The 17934-nt window shown below is 42.2% G+C and overlaps 1 protein-coding gene across 1 annotated transcript in view; it reads right to left on the bottom strand.

Moving 5' to 3' along the window:
- The window catches only part of ryr2a (ryanodine receptor 2a (cardiac)), a gene marked incomplete at both ends in the record, with an annotated part of 145215 nt that overhangs the window by 42788 nt on the left and 84493 nt on the right, over nucleotides 1-17934 (bottom strand). The window contains 15 exons of the mRNA XM_081392676.1: nucleotides 2663-2740; nucleotides 3253-3390; nucleotides 3471-3560; nucleotides 4185-4263; nucleotides 4352-4515; nucleotides 5643-5783; nucleotides 5865-5955; nucleotides 7056-7276; nucleotides 10808-10977; nucleotides 11673-11793; nucleotides 12222-12333; nucleotides 15471-15657; nucleotides 15839-15974; nucleotides 16906-17009; nucleotides 17656-17788. Of these exons, the coding sequence (XP_081248802.1) occupies nucleotides 2663-2740; nucleotides 3253-3390; nucleotides 3471-3560; nucleotides 4185-4263; nucleotides 4352-4515; nucleotides 5643-5783; nucleotides 5865-5955; nucleotides 7056-7276; nucleotides 10808-10977; nucleotides 11673-11793; nucleotides 12222-12333; nucleotides 15471-15657; nucleotides 15839-15974; nucleotides 16906-17009; nucleotides 17656-17788 (1965 nt within the window). The remainder of the gene's footprint in view (nucleotides 1-2662; nucleotides 2741-3252; nucleotides 3391-3470; nucleotides 3561-4184; nucleotides 4264-4351; nucleotides 4516-5642; nucleotides 5784-5864; nucleotides 5956-7055; nucleotides 7277-10807; nucleotides 10978-11672; nucleotides 11794-12221; nucleotides 12334-15470; nucleotides 15658-15838; nucleotides 15975-16905; nucleotides 17010-17655; nucleotides 17789-17934) is intronic.

The following is a 17934-nucleotide window of genomic DNA, read 5'->3' as shown; positions in this document are numbered from 1 at the left end:
CGATCAGTGGCGCGGATACAGTGTTTTCTCTTGTGGCTCGCGCCCACCGCAATGTCACTCCGACACGCGCTTCGTTGCGGAGATCGATCTATTTATGAGGCGCCGTCTATATGATTATGTGCGCGGAGAGTTTGTGTGTGTGTGTGTGTGTGTGTGTGTGTGTGTGTGCTCGCGTCTCAGATGAGTATGCGCGGAGAGTTCCGCGCGTCTCGTGTGTGTAGAGTTTGCGTGTTTGTGCGTGAGCGACTTTAGATGTGATGTTGAGCATTTCATATTAGTTTGAGCATTCAGCAGTATACATGTATGACTACTTAGTAGGCCTATGTGTATGCAAGGGTTTCATATGTGCGTGAATGAAGTTTGATTTAAAGGGATACTCCACTTTAAAATGAAAATTCTGTCATCATATACTCACCCTCATGTTGTTTCAATTCTTTATGAATTTCTTTCTTCTGCTGAACAGAAAGGAAGATATTTAGAATAATATCAGTAACCAGACAGTTTCTGGTCTCATTTACTTCCATAGTATTTTTTTTTCCTACTAGCCTATGGAAGTCAATGAGACCAGAAACTGTCTGGTTACTGATATTATTCTAAATATCTTCCTTTCTGTTCAGCAGAAGAAAGAAATTCATACAGGTTTGAAACAACATGAGGGTGAGTATATGATGACAGAATTTTCATTTTAAAGTGGAGTATCCCTTTAAGCCCTAGACAACACCTATCTATTCATTCTGGTGAAATCACAAAATATAATGGACACAAAGTGTCCCTGCTTGATATACAACCACTGATGAGCATAATCATAAAAAATAAAAAAAAAAAAAATAAACTACGAATGCGGATTAGAACCCAAAACCTCTGACATGCCTGACTAAAGTTCAAGTTCAGCTGCCAGTGTTCCTCTTCGCATAAGTCTAATATTTTTCGGCTACATCAGTAGCCTTTTAAAGGGCACATTTTTTCATTTAATCAGAAATCAGAAAATCTTTTTCAGAAAATCAAACACACACACACACACACACACACACACACACACACACACACACACACACACACAGAGGTATTATTTTTTTGATAAAGTGTGTGCAGTTTAGTTTTGTTAAGTACCGTTTCAAGAACCGTTTAAGCACCGGAACCGTTTGAAAAATACCGAGTAGGTACTGGTATCGGATAAAACCCAACCGATACCCAACCCTAGTCCACACCAATGAACGATAACGGTCTGTTTATTTTAAGTAGAGCCCTGCACGGGCCTCAAATCTAAGCCCGAGCCCGACCCGTGTACGACAGCTCATCAGAATTATCAGCCCGAGTCCGACCCGAGCCCGTTTTTTTTTTTTTTTTCACAGCGGCAGACTGCCCTATTTGCAGCCGTTAAAATAGGTCCGTTTTGTTAGTTATGTTTCTTTTCTTTTCATTTCTTTATTAAGTTAATTAAGACAAATGTTTTGAGCATTTTTTTTTAAATGACGACCAAGCAGCCGAGCCGACAGCGAGTAAAACATGTTTGATCAATTTAGCCTCTCAAATCAACGCTAATACTTTACTTGGCTACAATAAAATCCATAAATATAAAACACTTTAAGCATATCACACAGACAGTTAAGTTTAATGTTTATTTATTAAACCACAGTGAGTAAAACAATTTTTTTTGAAATACTGAGGCAGGCTCAGGCTGCTCGCAACAGCGCTCGCAAACGAAATGAGCAATAGCCTACAATCTAAACAAATTAAATAAAATAAATCAAAAACAAACTTGCAGGTTATCTTACCTAAAAAAATGCACCACAGAACATGGCCATTCTTTTTTTCCAGTAGTTTCCAACAGTTAAACGAAAATAAAGTCCAATCAAACGAAAAGTTAGAACAGTCTCTTACAGAGCATCGTGGAGTAAAAGAATAGCATCCACAGTGGAAGGTTTTAACCCTGTCCTCCTCTCTTCTGTCACTCTTCCCGCTGCGCTGAAGACACGTTCGCTGCTGCGATTTTTCTCTTCATATTCTCCATTATTTGCACATGAGGTGAATCGTGGGTTGCGCTGACGGGAAACCTTCTGTGTGCGTGCGTGCGTGAAACTGTCATGTCAATCATATGTCAGTGTAATTATAAGATTATGAAAGTTATGAGGTTATGAAATGTCTATGTTTGTTTTTCTATCGTCGACGTCAACTTCTCATATTTTTTTAATTAATGTCTAAAAATATAAAAAGAAGGATAACCCAAAAAAGGCCCTAGGGGCGTGAAAAAGTCGGGGCCCGTCGGGCTCGGGCTGAAATGCAGGGCTCTAATTCTAAGCGTGTGTGTCCAGCATCACTGAACATGTTTCTGCTGTTCTTGATCGTGCATTTGGCTGACGTTGTCAATATAGTGGAATAAAAACACTTTTTTTACTGCAACTTCAAAGGAAGCGAGACGATGTTGTGGAAACGAGCGATGTTCTGATTGGCTGTCAGTGTTTTATTGTTCAACAGCTGAAAAAAAAAATCGTTCCGAAAGTGATCCCAACGATATCGTTTCTCTGTATCGGTATCGTTATCGCTGCGGTGTGAATCTGCTATTCTTTAACACTGAGAACGATTTTTAGAACGATATGTTTATGGTTATGGCTGGTGTGAACGGAGTGTTGTGTGTACATCTCAGTGAAGCGTCTCCACTCACGTGCAGGTCTCGGGACAGCGTCACGTTGCTCATGTCTACAGGCCGAGGACTGAAACCATGAGCGCCCTCTATGGAGCGCTGTGGGGGTCAAAGGTCACACTCATTAGTATTCAGATTTGATTGCACTAAGTTTGCATCATTGATTCTGTTATTTTCCTGTTTGAAACCTCAGACGATGACATCACTCACTCTGGCAGTGGTTTATGAATATGGGTGTTTCTTGTTATAGTATCTAAATTATCTCAGTTTTAAAAAATATAACAGTGTAACAGAATCCCTGTTATGTTGTAGCCGCTTCATTAAATAAAATATAAAGTAAATGTTTGTAGTTATTAGCACATCCAGGTCTACAATTTCAAAGGATTTGGGAGCAACTATTATCAGTGGTCAGTTTTTTGTATATAATGAAAAAAAAAAAGTGTGTATGAAGCTGTCAAGTGTGTTGTTTTCCATCTTTGAAATGGTTTAAAAATACCTACTTGTATGTGACAGGTGACTTTCTTTTCTCAATTTGTTTTTATATATCAACATAAAGTATACTGTGGTCATTTTACAACAATGTTGTTATTGCAGAACTTAGAGCTTATGACCTGACTGGACAGGGAGATCCTGCGCGTGCGGCTGTGTAACGTGGACACCTCGCTCTCTCTCGTCCTCTCGATGCTCCAGCTCCACGACAGCATGGTCTTCAGACTCTCTCGGATCGGCCAGCGGTAAACCTCCTTATCCTGAAGCACAGCAGAACACACACTGGCATCACTGCGCTTCCCTCCTCCGCACTCAGAGTTCACTCAGAGAGCTTCTGTACCTTCTCAGACAGACACTTGTACGGCTTCAGCAGCGGATGAACTTTAGACGACTCACAGATCTGCTCTCCGTGAACCCAGCCGACGGCAAACTACACACCAACACATCAATGAACTCAATTAACACTGGTGCACACTTACTGGTTTCATGTTAAACTACAGTCCAGCTACTCGCTTGAAAAGTTAAAAGTACTACAGTAGTGCATGCATTATGAAGGAGTTCGACGAATCAGACTCAAAGCTACAGATGAGAGAGAGGAAAATTCTAGAAGATCATGTTTGATTGTTGATTCGGCTCATTTAATTGAAGAATTAAATAAAAATGACACACTAAACCAGTCATTAATGGTAAGCAGCACTAGATGGAGTAAATTGCTCGTTTTCTGCCACGGAATAACAAATAAAAAGTAATTGCGACTTTTTATCTCGCAATTCTACATTTTTTAAGCTTCCAATGTTACAGGAAAAGTTTAAAAGAAAGGACTTTTACTAGTTATCTACTCCCCAACATCAGCAGAGAGGAGGACAAAATGCAGACAAAAATATAAATAAGAGAGATAGAATTCATTGTGGATTATTTTAAATGGTGTATTTTTGTTTGTTTAACTTGTTTCTGTAAAGCGCTTTGAGATGTACAGTTAAAAGAAAATAAAGATTATTATTATTATTATTCTAGAATTCATCAATTTTCCTACTGAAAGGAAAGCAGCTCTGACCTTCTCCATGGACCACTTCTCATGGGAATATTCTGCATATTTATTGATGAAATGGTCGAGCTTCTCAGGAACAACAACACTGCAGAAACAGAAGCAGAAGCACATCTGATAAACTCCTCAGACCAGGTCTAGATGCAGATGACGTGGATGCTGTGTGTGAGTCTGACCTGCTGGTGTCGGCCGGCTGCGGGTTGAAGTTTCCCTCCGCGTCCATAGACGACTGCTTCTCCATCATGGCCACGTAGTTTGACTCCATGTAATCAGGAGGTAAAGCTCCGGCCACTGCGCTCAGACACGGCAGCGCCAACTTGAACAACTCCACGTCATACTTCTGCACACACACACATTTAATATTTAATATTCAACAATATTATTGATCTCCTGCATTGACACCATTATATGAGAACTGAACTGAGCTGGACGATGACATCATGGTTTTCTCTGTATGTAAGCAATAAGATACAAGAGACTAGTGCTGTATGGTGAATAAGTCACGGCTGAAGGGCGTTGTTCGGCTTGACTCGACGAATCAGTCGTGACTTATTCACGATACAGCACTAGCCTCTCGTACCTTATTGCTTTTATAAAACGGTTACCACACACTACAAATATTAAAGCTGACAAATTTGTATCTATGCAACATTCATTAAGTGAAATCACTAAAAGCCTTCCTTCCGCTGGAAAAAATAGTCCCTGACCGTAAACAGCAACAGAAGTTAAAGAAGTTATTTCGCCGTTAGATGGAGACAAAGACTGTCTTTATGAGTGAGTCAGTCAGTAGAGAAGACTTTTATATTGAAAGGACTCAAACTTGTGATCACGGAGAAGGAAGACGCAATGACAGAGGACTATAGGCTCGGGAAAACCCCTGAACTGTTAACAGGACAAGAAATCACAGCGGACATTCAAACTGATTTTTTTTATGATGAATAAAGGACTGACCTGAAGGACAATGCTATATCTACTGTAAATGCAGGTACACTCGCTTACTCGATCTCTCACAATACTCTACTCTAGTTCAATGAACAATATTGATCGTGTTTAAGTTGCTAAGAGTGGTTGCTGTGGTGTTGTGTAGTGATGCATAGAACCGTTGGGTGAAGCGGTCATAGTCGTGTTTTATCGTGAATAAAACAAAGCTATTGACCAATCAGAATCAAGGATTGGAACTAACCGTTTTATAAATATATATAAATGAACTAAATTAATAACTTTTTTACAACAAAAATGAAACATCACTGAATTTACTTAAGCTGGACTGTGACACTGTTTTCTTCTGAAAACAAACTTTGTTGCATTATTTCCTGTTATCTCTCTAAAGCTGCTCTGTTGTAAAAAGCGCTATATAAATAAAGGTGACTTTACTTGACTTGACACACGTATACAATTTTAATTATTCAAACTTCTGATCACCCTCAGACACACGAGAAATGAGCTTCTGATAGAGCGAAACATCACCTTTCTGGCCAGAGCGTCAAAGATTCCCCAGAAGAGTTTTCTGGAGAGATGCAGCTCCTCGTCGGACGCGGCGCCGAAGCTTCCCCAGCCTCCCGACAGACAGTAGTACTTCCAGCAGCGCTCGTAGTGATTGGTCAGGAGCTGCAGGAGGACACGCCCACCAGAGCTGAGTTACACAGTACAGGTTTCCTGATGGAAACGCGAGTTCAGACGGAGGCTCACCTTCAGAGGCATCTTCGTGTGTTCGTTGAGCACGGGAACGTCGAACACCAGGCGCCGCAGCAGATGCTGCATCATCGACGGCCGCAGCTTCCTGAAATGTCATCAGTGAATATGTAAATCAGGGCACTGTCGAATTAAATATGATCTCATTTGCATATATTTCTAGATTGTTGACATTATTGTGAGTGGAAATCTCTTTTTATCACTCAGAAATCATTCTAATATGATGATTTGCTGCTCAAGAAACATTTATGATTATTATTAATGTTGAAAACAGTTATTTACATTTTCATTTCAGGATTCTTTGATGAATAGAAAGTTCAAAAGAACAGCGATTATCTGCAATAGAAGCTTTTGTAACATTAAACCAAGCGGCAACCTCCCTGACTCTCTCTAGAAACCAACACGGAAGTGAATTAAACGGCAATTCATCGACTGGCCACTAGAGACCGGCTGCAGAAGAGAGTCAGATCTGCATCTCCCCCATGTTAAAATGCCCAACTTTACAGCAGAAAAACACACGTTTACAGTCTGGAGCTAAAAGTGGCTTTGGTCTATAAAGCTAATGTTGCCCTTCATGACGACTGTGAGGGGGGTGAATTATTTTATAACTCATCCGTTTACATTATATTAAGCCTTAAAGTTCTGCATAATTAAAGGTGTCCACTTTTGAGTGACAGGTGGATTCCCGCTGCTGTGGTCATTAGTCATCATTAGCCGTCTGTCTGCTGTCTGTTACAGTAAAGACATTTATAATGTTACAAAAGATTCTGTTTGAAATAAATGCAGTTCTTTTGAACTTTCTATTCGTCAAAGAATCCTGATTTTTTTTTTACACGACTGTTTTCAACATTGATAGTAATAATGAACGTTTAACTGGTAGTGTATATATGAATGAAACTGTAAAGTTTGGTGTGTGTAAAGCTGCTGAAGTGGAGATTTCTGACTTTAAAGAGATGATTTGAAATGGAAATAGATGAAGTGCATTAAAATAAATACTTAAATACATAACAGTTACTACTGTACTCTAGTCTCTCTGAGAACCGGTGATATTTTGAGCAAAATATGATATTTTTGTATTATTATGGTAACACTTTACAATAAGGTTCATTAGTTAACATTAGTCAATGTATTAACTAACAATGAGCAATGCGTGTGTTGCAGTATTTAGCACTGGTAGCTAGCCCTCACCCGCACACGGCCAGCAGGCACTCCTCGATGGCGTCTCTCTGGGCTTTGGTGAGACAGCAGCCTTTAGACAGCCTGTAGACGGTGTGCAGGAGCGAGTCGATGAGGGACGCGAACGGCTCCGTCCCCGCGAACAGAGGAGCGCATTTAGTGAGCAGAGGCAGGACCGCGGTGCACAGGTACCGGTTCAGGGCCAGAGCCATGTCTGTGGCACTCAGAGCCGCCTGGGGGTCAGAGGTCACACACAACCAGGATCAGGAGAGGTCAGGGGTCAGAGGTCACACACAACCAGGATCAGGAGATGTCAGGGGTCACACACAACCAGGATCAGGAGAGGTCAGAGGTCACACACAACCAGGGTCAGGAGAGGTCAGGGGTCAGAGGTCACACACAACCAGGATCAGGAGATGTCAGGGGTCACACACAACCAGGATCAGGAGAAGTCAGGGGTCAGAGGTCACACATAACCAGGATCAGGAGATGTCAGGGGTCACACACAACCAGGTACAGGAGAGGTCAGGGGTCAGAGGTCACACACAACCAGGATCAGGAGAGGCCAGGGGTCACACACAACCAGGATCAGGAGAGGTCAGGGGTCAGAGGTCACACACAACCAGGATCAGGAGATGTCAGGGGTCACACACAACCAGGATCAGGAGAGGTCAGAGGTCACACACAACCAGGATCAGGAGAGGTCACACACAACCAGGATCAAGAGAGGTCACACACAACCAGGATCAAGAGAGGTCAGAGGTCACACACAACCAGGATCAAGAGAGGTCAGAGGTCACACACAACCAGGATCAAGAGAGGTCAGAGGTCACACACAACCAGGACCAGGAGAGGTCAGAGGTCACACACAACCAGGATCAGGAGATGTCAGGGGTCACACACAACCAGGATCAAGAGAGGTCACACACAACCAGGATCAAGAGAGGTCAGAGGTCACACAGAACCAGGATCAGGAGAGGTCAAAGATACCGCACACTCAACTAGCTGTGATTCAACCCAAAGTTGGGAGTTTAACCCTCAGAGGTCGGAGATCACGCCGGCGTGATCTGCTCGATTTTTTTCCTTATGAGTTGATTGAGACCCGAAATTCTCTTTTGACTTTGATTTTACAAAACAAGTTTCATACATCAATCGATTCTGTTAAATGTGTATTATTTTTGTGTATACTCACAATAAAAACAAAGTGTTGTGCTTTTTGCCAAATGAAGAAAAATAAACACGAAGCGAGTTCTGCCTTCTCTGTGTCCGTGTAGTCCATTCTGAAACGCGTCCGAAAATGAGCTGTAGCTCAGTGAATACTCAGTCAAACAGGCATTCAGACACACAGGAATGAACCTTGAATTCTCTTCTTTTTAATGAAGTAATTTATATAAAAAACAAATATTCTCATCTTGTAAAATCTGTATTAAAAGAGAGCGATTCCAGTCGACCTAATTAGAGCTAATTCAAATGTAATGTGACTCCGCCCACGGAGAGCGCGTGCTATTCAAACGCAAATGGCTGAGGTAATCCGCGCAATCCTGTGAACGCCCCCTGTATTAGCTCGAGACAACCAAAACACAAGTTTATTCAGAACATTACTTGTTTACAACACAGCGCTGTGAGGAATAATGAGGAATACGAGGAATATGAGCTGAGGAATACTAGTAAGTTTTTCCTTCTCGGGTTTCATTCTGTTTATGAATGAATGAACGGCATAGATGCGCGCTGTTTACCACAGCTGGCAAAAAACAACATTATGTTCTCCATTATGGACGCGAGCGCTCTAAAACTTTCACAGAGACCTCAAAACAGAAAGTACAAATCCTTTCTTTAAAACGAATTTCGTTTTGTATCAATTGTATCTTAATTTTAATATTTTTTTCATTAACAAATTTCCTGGATTTAAAGTAAATAGGCCTATAGGCTAGCAATCACAACATAAGGTGCTTGAACTGGAGATCATCATGAATCATGAGCCTACTCGCCTCACATGTCTAAAAAATGTGAAATATATTTACAGAAAGCTGTTTCTAAACAAAACCATCCAAAACAAAAAAACTATAGCCTAATAAATGTGCATTTATCCGGTGCGTTCACTAGCCTACTGCAAAGATCGCGAGTCAAAAGCCTATCGTCAACGAATGATGATTTTTTTAGCAAACCGTATTGCTATACTGAGATAGGTAAAAATCGACTGAAATATGTTGAAATAAAATGTAGGCTATTTATATAAGCAACGTAAACTGCAAATTAACATTTATATGCCCTAATATTTCATGAAAACAATGTTACAGTCAGGCGAAATATGAAAGACAACATTTTGTTTAGTATATTTGGGTACAGTTTTTACTGTAGAATATACTGCCTCGTCAAATAAGCTTTTGTTTAGCAATTTCTATATATAAAATAGCCTACTATTTTTGTCAAAAATAAAGTCATCAACTAAGATGTTAGCTGTAATGAATACATAGATAAAATGTAGGCCTATAATCTTTTTTTTTTTTTTTTTTACAAAGAAAGAGTACACATGAAATATTGTTGAAATTGTAGGCTAATTATTGTTGTAATTGTAACCTTTTTAATAAAATAGCAAAACATATTTACAAGATAGATGTAAGCAAAATCTTAAATGGTCAATATAAGTCTTCTTCAAAAGATCCTTTGTCCTTGCATTGTGGCTCAGCCAATTTCACACCTGTGTGAATGGCTCATTATGCAGAGTGGGTGGTAATTCAGGTGTAAACCACTCCTCGTTCACGCCCCCTCGCATATTGGCTTTCCAAGCAAAACCTGTTTTACATCAATTTAAATCAATGTATGGTTTTATGTGAACAATAAAGCAAGACTATTTTCAAATAATTTTGAAGAAAAAATTCTAGGCGAGGACATCCATTGGTCAAAAGTCTTATTGACACATATTTACTATGTGTTTTGAGGCCTTATTTCAGAAATTTTAGTTTTTAGTTTTTTCAATATCCATGCATAAACATTATTCTCTCAAAAATGAAAACATGTACATTCACGTGGCTCACATATTATTGTAGCCCTGTTTGTGCTTTATAGAGTGAATTTACACCTTTGCCATTAATATGTTTATAAGCAACTGAAAAAAGCACAAATGTCAGGGCATGTCAGAACATCTCAAGGGCCCCAAAAACAGCCCAGACTCCAGAGGGTTAACTTGTGCTCAAAACTGGAATAACGGAAAAATGTTTGCGAATGTGTTTCCATATGTGTTCAAGAGAACAAAATCATCACTTCCTGGGAAATTGGTGCAAAATATGAGTAATAAAACTGTAAGTTGCTGTAATCTGTGTCTTGTTCCCTCCATCATAAACGAGTGTGTCTCGAGCGTCAGACGAAACACAGTAAACGCTGCCATGTTCACTTGCGTTCCGGAACACACTCGTGTGTGTGAGACACTTCTGGAGGGAATTACACCAGATCATTCTGAACACACACTTCGACTCCGCCGTTTCAGAAACACCAAACCAACATTAGAGACGCTGCGATGCCATTGGTCCACTGGTTACTCCAGTTATCCAATCACAGCCTCTGATCCAAAGTCAGTTGCTCATCAAGGGATTAATGCACGTCTTGTTATTAGATAAAAACCGTATGCACTCAATTAAAACGATACATTTTTTAATGCACATTTATGCACATCTTGGCATTTCTATACAGCTTTTTTCATGCAATATCCCAAAATTTTCATAAAAATGGGTGGATGAAACTAGCTACTGAGGGGTCATGTGACTCACCGTGTCCAATGAGGCGGCGGCTCTGAGGTCAGGGAGGAAACCCACTTCCAGCAGGTGCAGGAGGAAGTTCTGGTCCTCGATGCCGTAAACCCGGTCCAGGAACAAAACCATGGCCGCTTTGTGATCAGGACAGAACCCTGCTGACATATCCGGCTCGATCACGGTACCGTCTGAATGCACAAGCATAATCAATACTCATCAAGATATCAGGTTACCGCCTAACTAAATCATCCAAAATGACAAGATTAATAACCCCTCTGGTGCTCATGTCCGTCAAAAATGACAGAAATTAATTTTCTTATTTCAATGAAATAAATGTACGATTTTAGTTCGATAATGTTTTTAATTTAATATTTAGTATTTTTAGGAGAATTTATGGTACTAAATTATATTTATACTGTATTTATAATCCATTTATTCACTTTTTGAGCATAGACCTGAAAATTAAATCTCCAACTTAAACTGTGGTAAATCTTGAACGCTTTAGAGCGACAGACTGAAGTTTGATCTCCTTTCAAAGACGACACTTGGCAGATTATTGCTCAAGTGAAGAAAGTTTAAAAAAGTGAACTTAAAAAAAGCTACAGAATTTTACATTTATTGTTATGAAAAATGCACAAACATACTATTTTCACATAAATCTAAACAAGGTGTGTTAAAAATTTGAGCCTGATCAAAAAATTAGTGTGACTATTTTTTCAGGACCATTTAACCTGTTCGAATCATGTGCATGATTTTGCCAAAGCAAGTGCCAGTGCCAAAACCTTTACCAAGTTTCGTACAATTCCGATGAAGAAATTATTAAAAAAAATTTTGGTCAAAAAATGCCAGAGGAGCACCAGAGGTTTAGCAGTGATAGCCAGACCTTTAGCCAGCGTGGGCATGAGGAACGGGATGCTGATCACTCCCACCAGATCCTCAATGGGAATGAGAGAGCGCAGGATGGCTCGGATACGGATGGCCTCTCCCTTCCCGGCGTGGATCAGCTGACGGAGGAGAAAGACACCATGTCATCAGTACCAGAACTCATACATCACATCAGCGTCACATGAGAGGAACATGAAGCTTTACACGGTCTCCTAACCAGATTAATCCGAGATTTTGGCTGGAACAACAACATACAGAGAACAAGAGTGATAATCTCAGGGACTGATGATGTGCTTTATTTAATGTTGAAAGAGTCTAATGTGAGTCTGAATATAATTTATAGCCGTACAGAAAGCATGGATAATCCTCTCAGATCTTGAAAATAAAGGAAACAAGAACGTTCAATCTGTCACAAATCACAGCCAATCAGAAGAGCGTGTGGGCCGAGCCTCTCTGCACTCGGATCCAAATCAATCGCAAATCTGTTAGGGCACGGTGTTGTGTGAGTGAAGATGATTGACAGGGGGAAACACACACATGAACTCACATGCATCTCTGGAGCGCAGCGGCCCAACAGGTCGATCAGAGCAGCGTAGAAGGTCATGATGGCGTTTCCCATGTGAATGGTGTCGTCTTCCTCTTCCTCCATCACGTCAGTACTGCGAGACACAGATCATCAGCGGTGTGATTATGATGTGTGTTAGGCAGATAATTAAGCTCTGATGACAAAATAAAGCCGATTAAACAGAAGCTCACCCGTACTTGCTGGATGCGTGAGAACAAAACTCACTGGTTTTTGAGCTTCTGTTTAATACACAGTATTTGAGAGCTCATCAATGTTTAAATGTGAATAAAAGCCTTAATTAAATCTGTTCATCATTTAAAGTGATCGTGCCTCTTCAGAAGACTTGGATTACACCGCTCCAATCATATGGGTTTATTTTATTCTTATCTGTTTAAGCTTTATGAGCGTTCAAGAGTTTTGGGTGAACAGACTTTCAATGGAGGGACAGAAATCTCTGATTCAAAGATGAACTAAAGTCTTATGGGTTTGAACAACATGAGGGGAGTAAATAGTAGAATTGCAATTTAACATTAATATCGTAATATCGAAGTGCATGTAAACATGCTATCCCTTTAAAACCCTGCAGATGTGACCCTGCCACTGCATTTAGAGCTCGACCCATTTTAGACAGTGTTTCTGGAGCAGCGGACAGTGACATTTCAGGACCAGCGAAGAGAAAGGAGGGATGTGTGCGGATCACGACACTGATGTCCTACATCTGCTGCATGGATGCTTGTGTTCAGGACCAGTGCTGGGGAAAGGTACTTTTGAAAGTAATGCAACAATATTGCGTTACCGCTTTAAAACCCTCATCCTTCCCTCGCACTTTGTAACACATCTGTCCCTTGGGGGGCAAAATGAACCGATTAATAATAACATGATGAATCACGAAATGAGCATTTGCACTAAATCTGCGCAGATTTGTCTTACACGAACTTCCCCAGCAAAGTGAGTAAACATAGTAACACGCCAAATTGGCTTGTGATTTGACAGCGTTATCCGCCACTGTTGTTTATACCCGCATTTGGCGGGTGTTCTTCATTTCAAACCCTGAATGCGTTCCCCCAACCCTGTTCAGCGCATCATCTCCCGTGAGTGTGCGTTCAGTGTGTGTTTGGTGCGTTTGGTGTGTTCAGTGTGTGCTTGGTGTGTTCAGTGTGTGTTTGGTGCGTTTGGTGTGTGTTTGGTGCGTTCGGTGTGTGTTTGGTGCGTTCAGTGTGTGTTTGGTGCGTTCAGTGTGTGTTTGGTGCGTTCGGTGTGTGTTTGGTGCGTTCAGTGTGTGTTTGGTGCGTTCGGTGTGTGTTTGGTGCGTTCAGTGTGTGTTTGGTGCGTTCAGTGTGTGTTTGGTGCGTTCGGTGTGTGTTTGGTGCGTTTGGTGTGTTCAGTGTGTGTTTGGTGCGTTTGGTGTGTTCAGTGTGTGCTTGGTGTGTTCAGTGTGTGTTTGGTGCGTTCGGTGTGTGTTTGGTGCGTTCGGTGTGTGTTTGGTGCGTTCAGTGTGTGTTTGGTGCGTTCAGTGTGTGTTTGGTGTGTTCAGTGTGTGCTTGGTGTGTTCAGTGTGTGTTTGGTGCGTTCAGTGTGTGTTTGGTGCGTTTGGTGTGTTCAGTGTGTGCTTGGTGTGTTCAGTGTGTGTTTGGTGCGTTCGGTGTGTGTTTGGTGCGTTCGGTGTGTGTTTGGTGCGTTCAGTGTGTGTTTGGTGCGTTCGGTGTGTGTTTGGTGCGTTCAGTGTGTGTTTGGTGCGTTCGGTGTGTGTTTGGTGCGTTCAGTGTGTGTTTGGTGCGTTCGGTGTGTGTTTGGTGCGTTCAGTGTGTGTTTGGTGCGTTCGGTGTGTGTTTGGTGCGTTCAGTGTGTGTTTGGTGCGTTCAGTGTGTGTTTGGTGCATTCGGTGTGTGTTTGGTGCGTTCAGTGTGTGTTTGGTGCGTTCGGTGTGTGTTTGGTGCGTTCAGTGTGTGTTTGGTGCGTTCGGTGTGTGTTTGGTGCGTTCAGTGTGTGTTTGGTGCGTTCGGTGTGCGTTTGGTGTGTTCAGTGTGTGCTTGGTGTGTTCAGTGTGTGTTTGGTGCGTTCAGTGTGTGTTTGGTGCGTTCGGTGTGTGTTTGGTGCGTTCAGTGTGTGTTTGGTGCGTTCGGTGTGTGTTTGGTGCGTTCAGTGTGTGTTTGGTGCGTTCGGTGTGTGTTTGGTGCGTTCGGTGTGTGTTTGGTGCGTTCGGTGTGTTCAGTGTGTGTTTGGTGTGTTCAGTGTGTGTTTGGTGCGTTCGGTGTGTGTTTGGTGCGTTCGGTGTGTTCAGTGTGTGTTTGGTGTGTTCAGTGTGTGTTTGGTGCGTTCGGTGTGTGTTTGGTGCGTTCAGTGTGTGTTCAGTGTGTGTTTGGTGTGTTCAGTGTGTGTTTGGTGCGTTCAGAGTGTGTTTGGTGTGTTCAGTGTGTGTTTGGTGTGTTCAGTGTGTGTTTGGTGCGTTCAGAGTGTGTTTGGTGCGTTCAGTGTGTGTTTGGTGCGTTCAGAGTGTGTTTGGTGCGTTCGGTGTGTTCAGTGTGTGTTTGGTGCGTTCAGTGTGTGTTTGGTGTGTTCAGTGTGTGTTTGGTGCGTTCAGTGTGTGTTCAGTGTGTGTTTGGTGTGTTCAGTGTGTGTTTGGTGTGTTCAGTGTGTGTTTGGTGCGTTCAGAGTGTGTTTGGTGTGTTCAGTGTGTGTTTGGTGTGTTCAGTGTGTGTTTGGTGCGTTCAGAGTGTGTTTGGTGCGTTCAGTGTGTGTTTGGTGCGTTCAGAGTGTGTTTGGTGCGTTCAGAGTGTGTTTGGTGTGTTCAGTGTGTGTTTGGTGCGTTCAGAGTGTGTTTGGTGCGTTCAGAGTGTGTTTGGTGTGTTCAGTGTGTGTTTGGTGTGTTCAGTGTGTGTTTGGTGCGTTCAGAGTGTGTTTGGTGCGTTCAGTGTGTGTTTGGTGCGTTCAGAGTGTGTTTGGTGCGTTCAGTGTGTGTTCAGTGTGTGTTTGGTGCGTTCAGAGTGTGTTTGGTGCGTTCAGTGTGTGTTTGGTGCGTTCAGTGTGTGTTCAGTGTGTGTTTGGTGCGTTCAGAGTGTGTTTGGTGCGTTCAGTGTGTGTTTGGTGCGTTCAGAGTGTGTTTGGTGCGTTCAGAGTGTGTTTGGTGTGTTCAGTGTGTGTTTGGTGTGTTCAGTGTGTGTTTGGTGCGTTCAGAGTGTGTTTGGTGCGTTCAGTGTGTGTTTGGTGCGTTCAGAGTGTGTTTGGTCGTACAGGGTTCTGCTCTCCTCTGTGGTGGGCGAGGGCCCGTCTCGACCGGGATCTTCTGAGATCTTGATGGCCTCCTCCATGGCCGCCAGAAGCCCGTTCCCGCCTTCTCCACGCAGGGCGGGGCCAAAACACTCCGGCCGGCGAATCAGGAGCCGCACGACCACATTAGCGTTCTCCTCCACGCTCTCACCTGAGAGAGGCCAAACAACACACAACTACTCAACAAACTCCATGCAGACACTATAAAGCACAAGATCATGATTAGTGGAAATCGTCATTATTATCGTGCCGTTTTTGCCAAGTTGGCAAAGTGTGACTTTTATTTTGACAGCGTTTCATTCTCCAGAAGTGGATCCGGTCGGAACACACACCGTTACAGAAGACTGCAAATCTGAGGAAGTCCAGGTATCGTTCGCCCTCCACCGGGTTCCAGCCGATGTCAGGATAGCCTTTAGATATCAGCATTACACAGCTCTGAAGACCACAGCCGGCCAGATACTGGACCACCTGACACACACACACACACACACACACACACACATTTACAATACATTTACATTTATGCAATAGGCAGACGCTTTTATCCAAAGCGACTTACATTGCATTTCAAGGTGCAGATTTACATTCTTATCAGTTCTTGCTTTCCCTGGGAATCGAACCCATGACCTTGGCGTTGCAAGTGCCAACGCTCTACTGATAATTTCCTGATGATTTCCTCTCCCCCATGTGTTCCAAGATATTTATGTCTTTTTCAGGTCATTTAAAAAAAACAAAAAAAACTAAACAAAAAAACTTTTATATACTTTTTAACCACAAATGCTGGTCTTGCATTAGCTGTGATGCGCCACACATTACGCAATCAGGTTGAAAGGTCACACGTGTTCCGGTTCATAAATGTAGAGTGAAAAACTCCTCCAAAAACTTTCTCCTCCAACTTCAAAATTGTTCGACATCGTTGTTTTAACTTTTATTTTTTTTGTAAATGGCGTTTGACTGTAAACACTGGGTCTGTTCTTCCGCCTACGTCAGGCGTGACCTTTCAACCTGATTACGTAATTAGTGTCGCTTCACAGCTAGTGCAAGACCAGCATTAGTGGTTAAAAGTATATAAGTGTTTATGTTGTTATAAAACGTCCGCTGGTTTGTCTAGATGAGACTCTTATTCCTCGGCTGGATCGTGTCGAGACTTTGAAGCTGCACTGAAACTCACAGGACCTTCAACCCGTTGGACTGCATTGAAGTCACTATATGGAGGAAAATCCTGGAATGTTTTCCTCAAAAACCTTAATTTCTTTTCCACTGAAGAGAGAAAGACATGAACACCTCTTGGATGACGTGGGGGAGAGGACATTTTTAATCTGAAGTGAACTGATCCTTTAACAGGTTAAACGACAGTAATGAAGTAAAACTCCTGTTCAGAAGAGACAGAGATGTGAACCTTCTCGAGGTCTGGTTCTCTCAGCGCCAGAGCCAGCTCATTATTATCCATCACTGATGCGGCGGCCACATCTAGAGGAGTGGATCCTCTCATCGACGGAGACGCTGAGGAGAACAAACACACACATGATGACTGTAGGGTCTAACACACACACACGACTCAAGCTCAGATATCCAGACTAGTGATACGGGAGTCGATTCCTCAACTCTGAAAAGCCCTCGAGTCATTGTTGACTCACTGATTCTCTAATCCCTATATAGAGCATGGCAGACGAGTGCACTACTTCAGCAAGGAGTCAATGAAATGAAGGGAGGAATGATGTATTACACCGTACATCAGAGAGCTGGAACTGTGACAGAAACAACTTAGTCATGTGCGTTTAGCTTCAATAAACGACTGTTTTCATTATTTCATTTTCATTATAAATGAGATGAATTCAATGAAGAAAATGTGTTGAAAGTTATGGAGCAATAAAGAGTTTATTGTCAAAAACAGTTGTAGTTATTGAGTCAACACTGGCACCAATGTTCTGCTCCTCCTTCCATAGGACGCAAGACTCAACAACCCAAAAAGAAAAACGCGCTAACCCATAAAAGGTGCTCTTCTCGTCACACATGTGCAGTGAATTAAACATAACATAAAAGAAAACTTTTCTCGTTTATTTAATTCTGCCACAAAATTTGACCATTGTTAATGTAGTGAAGGAGTTAATCCATCCACTCATACGGCTGAGCTGTGCGGAGGTCTTACCGAGGCCCACGCTGCTGTTCTCCAGGAGGTAGCTGAGATGATCGAACATGGCCTTCTGGTTCTGACGGCTGATCCGGCAGAAGTAGCACAGGAACCGGCAGCAGTTCGCCACCATCTTAGGAAAGGTGATTTCCTGAAGACCGAAGGATATTCGTTCAGCGAAAACCGAAACGACTGATTCCTAAAACTGAGTTCTGAGACGCTCACACTGCTTATTACTGTAAAACTGCTTTGAGGCAATCTGAAATAAACATGACACTGATGCTGAACCGAGTTAAC

Source organism: Scardinius erythrophthalmus, assembly GCF_964197995.2.
Source record: "Scardinius erythrophthalmus genome assembly, chromosome: 18".
NCBI classification, from domain to species: Eukaryota; Metazoa; Chordata; class Actinopteri; order Cypriniformes; family Leuciscidae; genus Scardinius; species Scardinius erythrophthalmus.
Note: the sequence above shows the minus strand (reverse complement) of the source record. Positions and strands in the feature narration are given on the sequence as shown.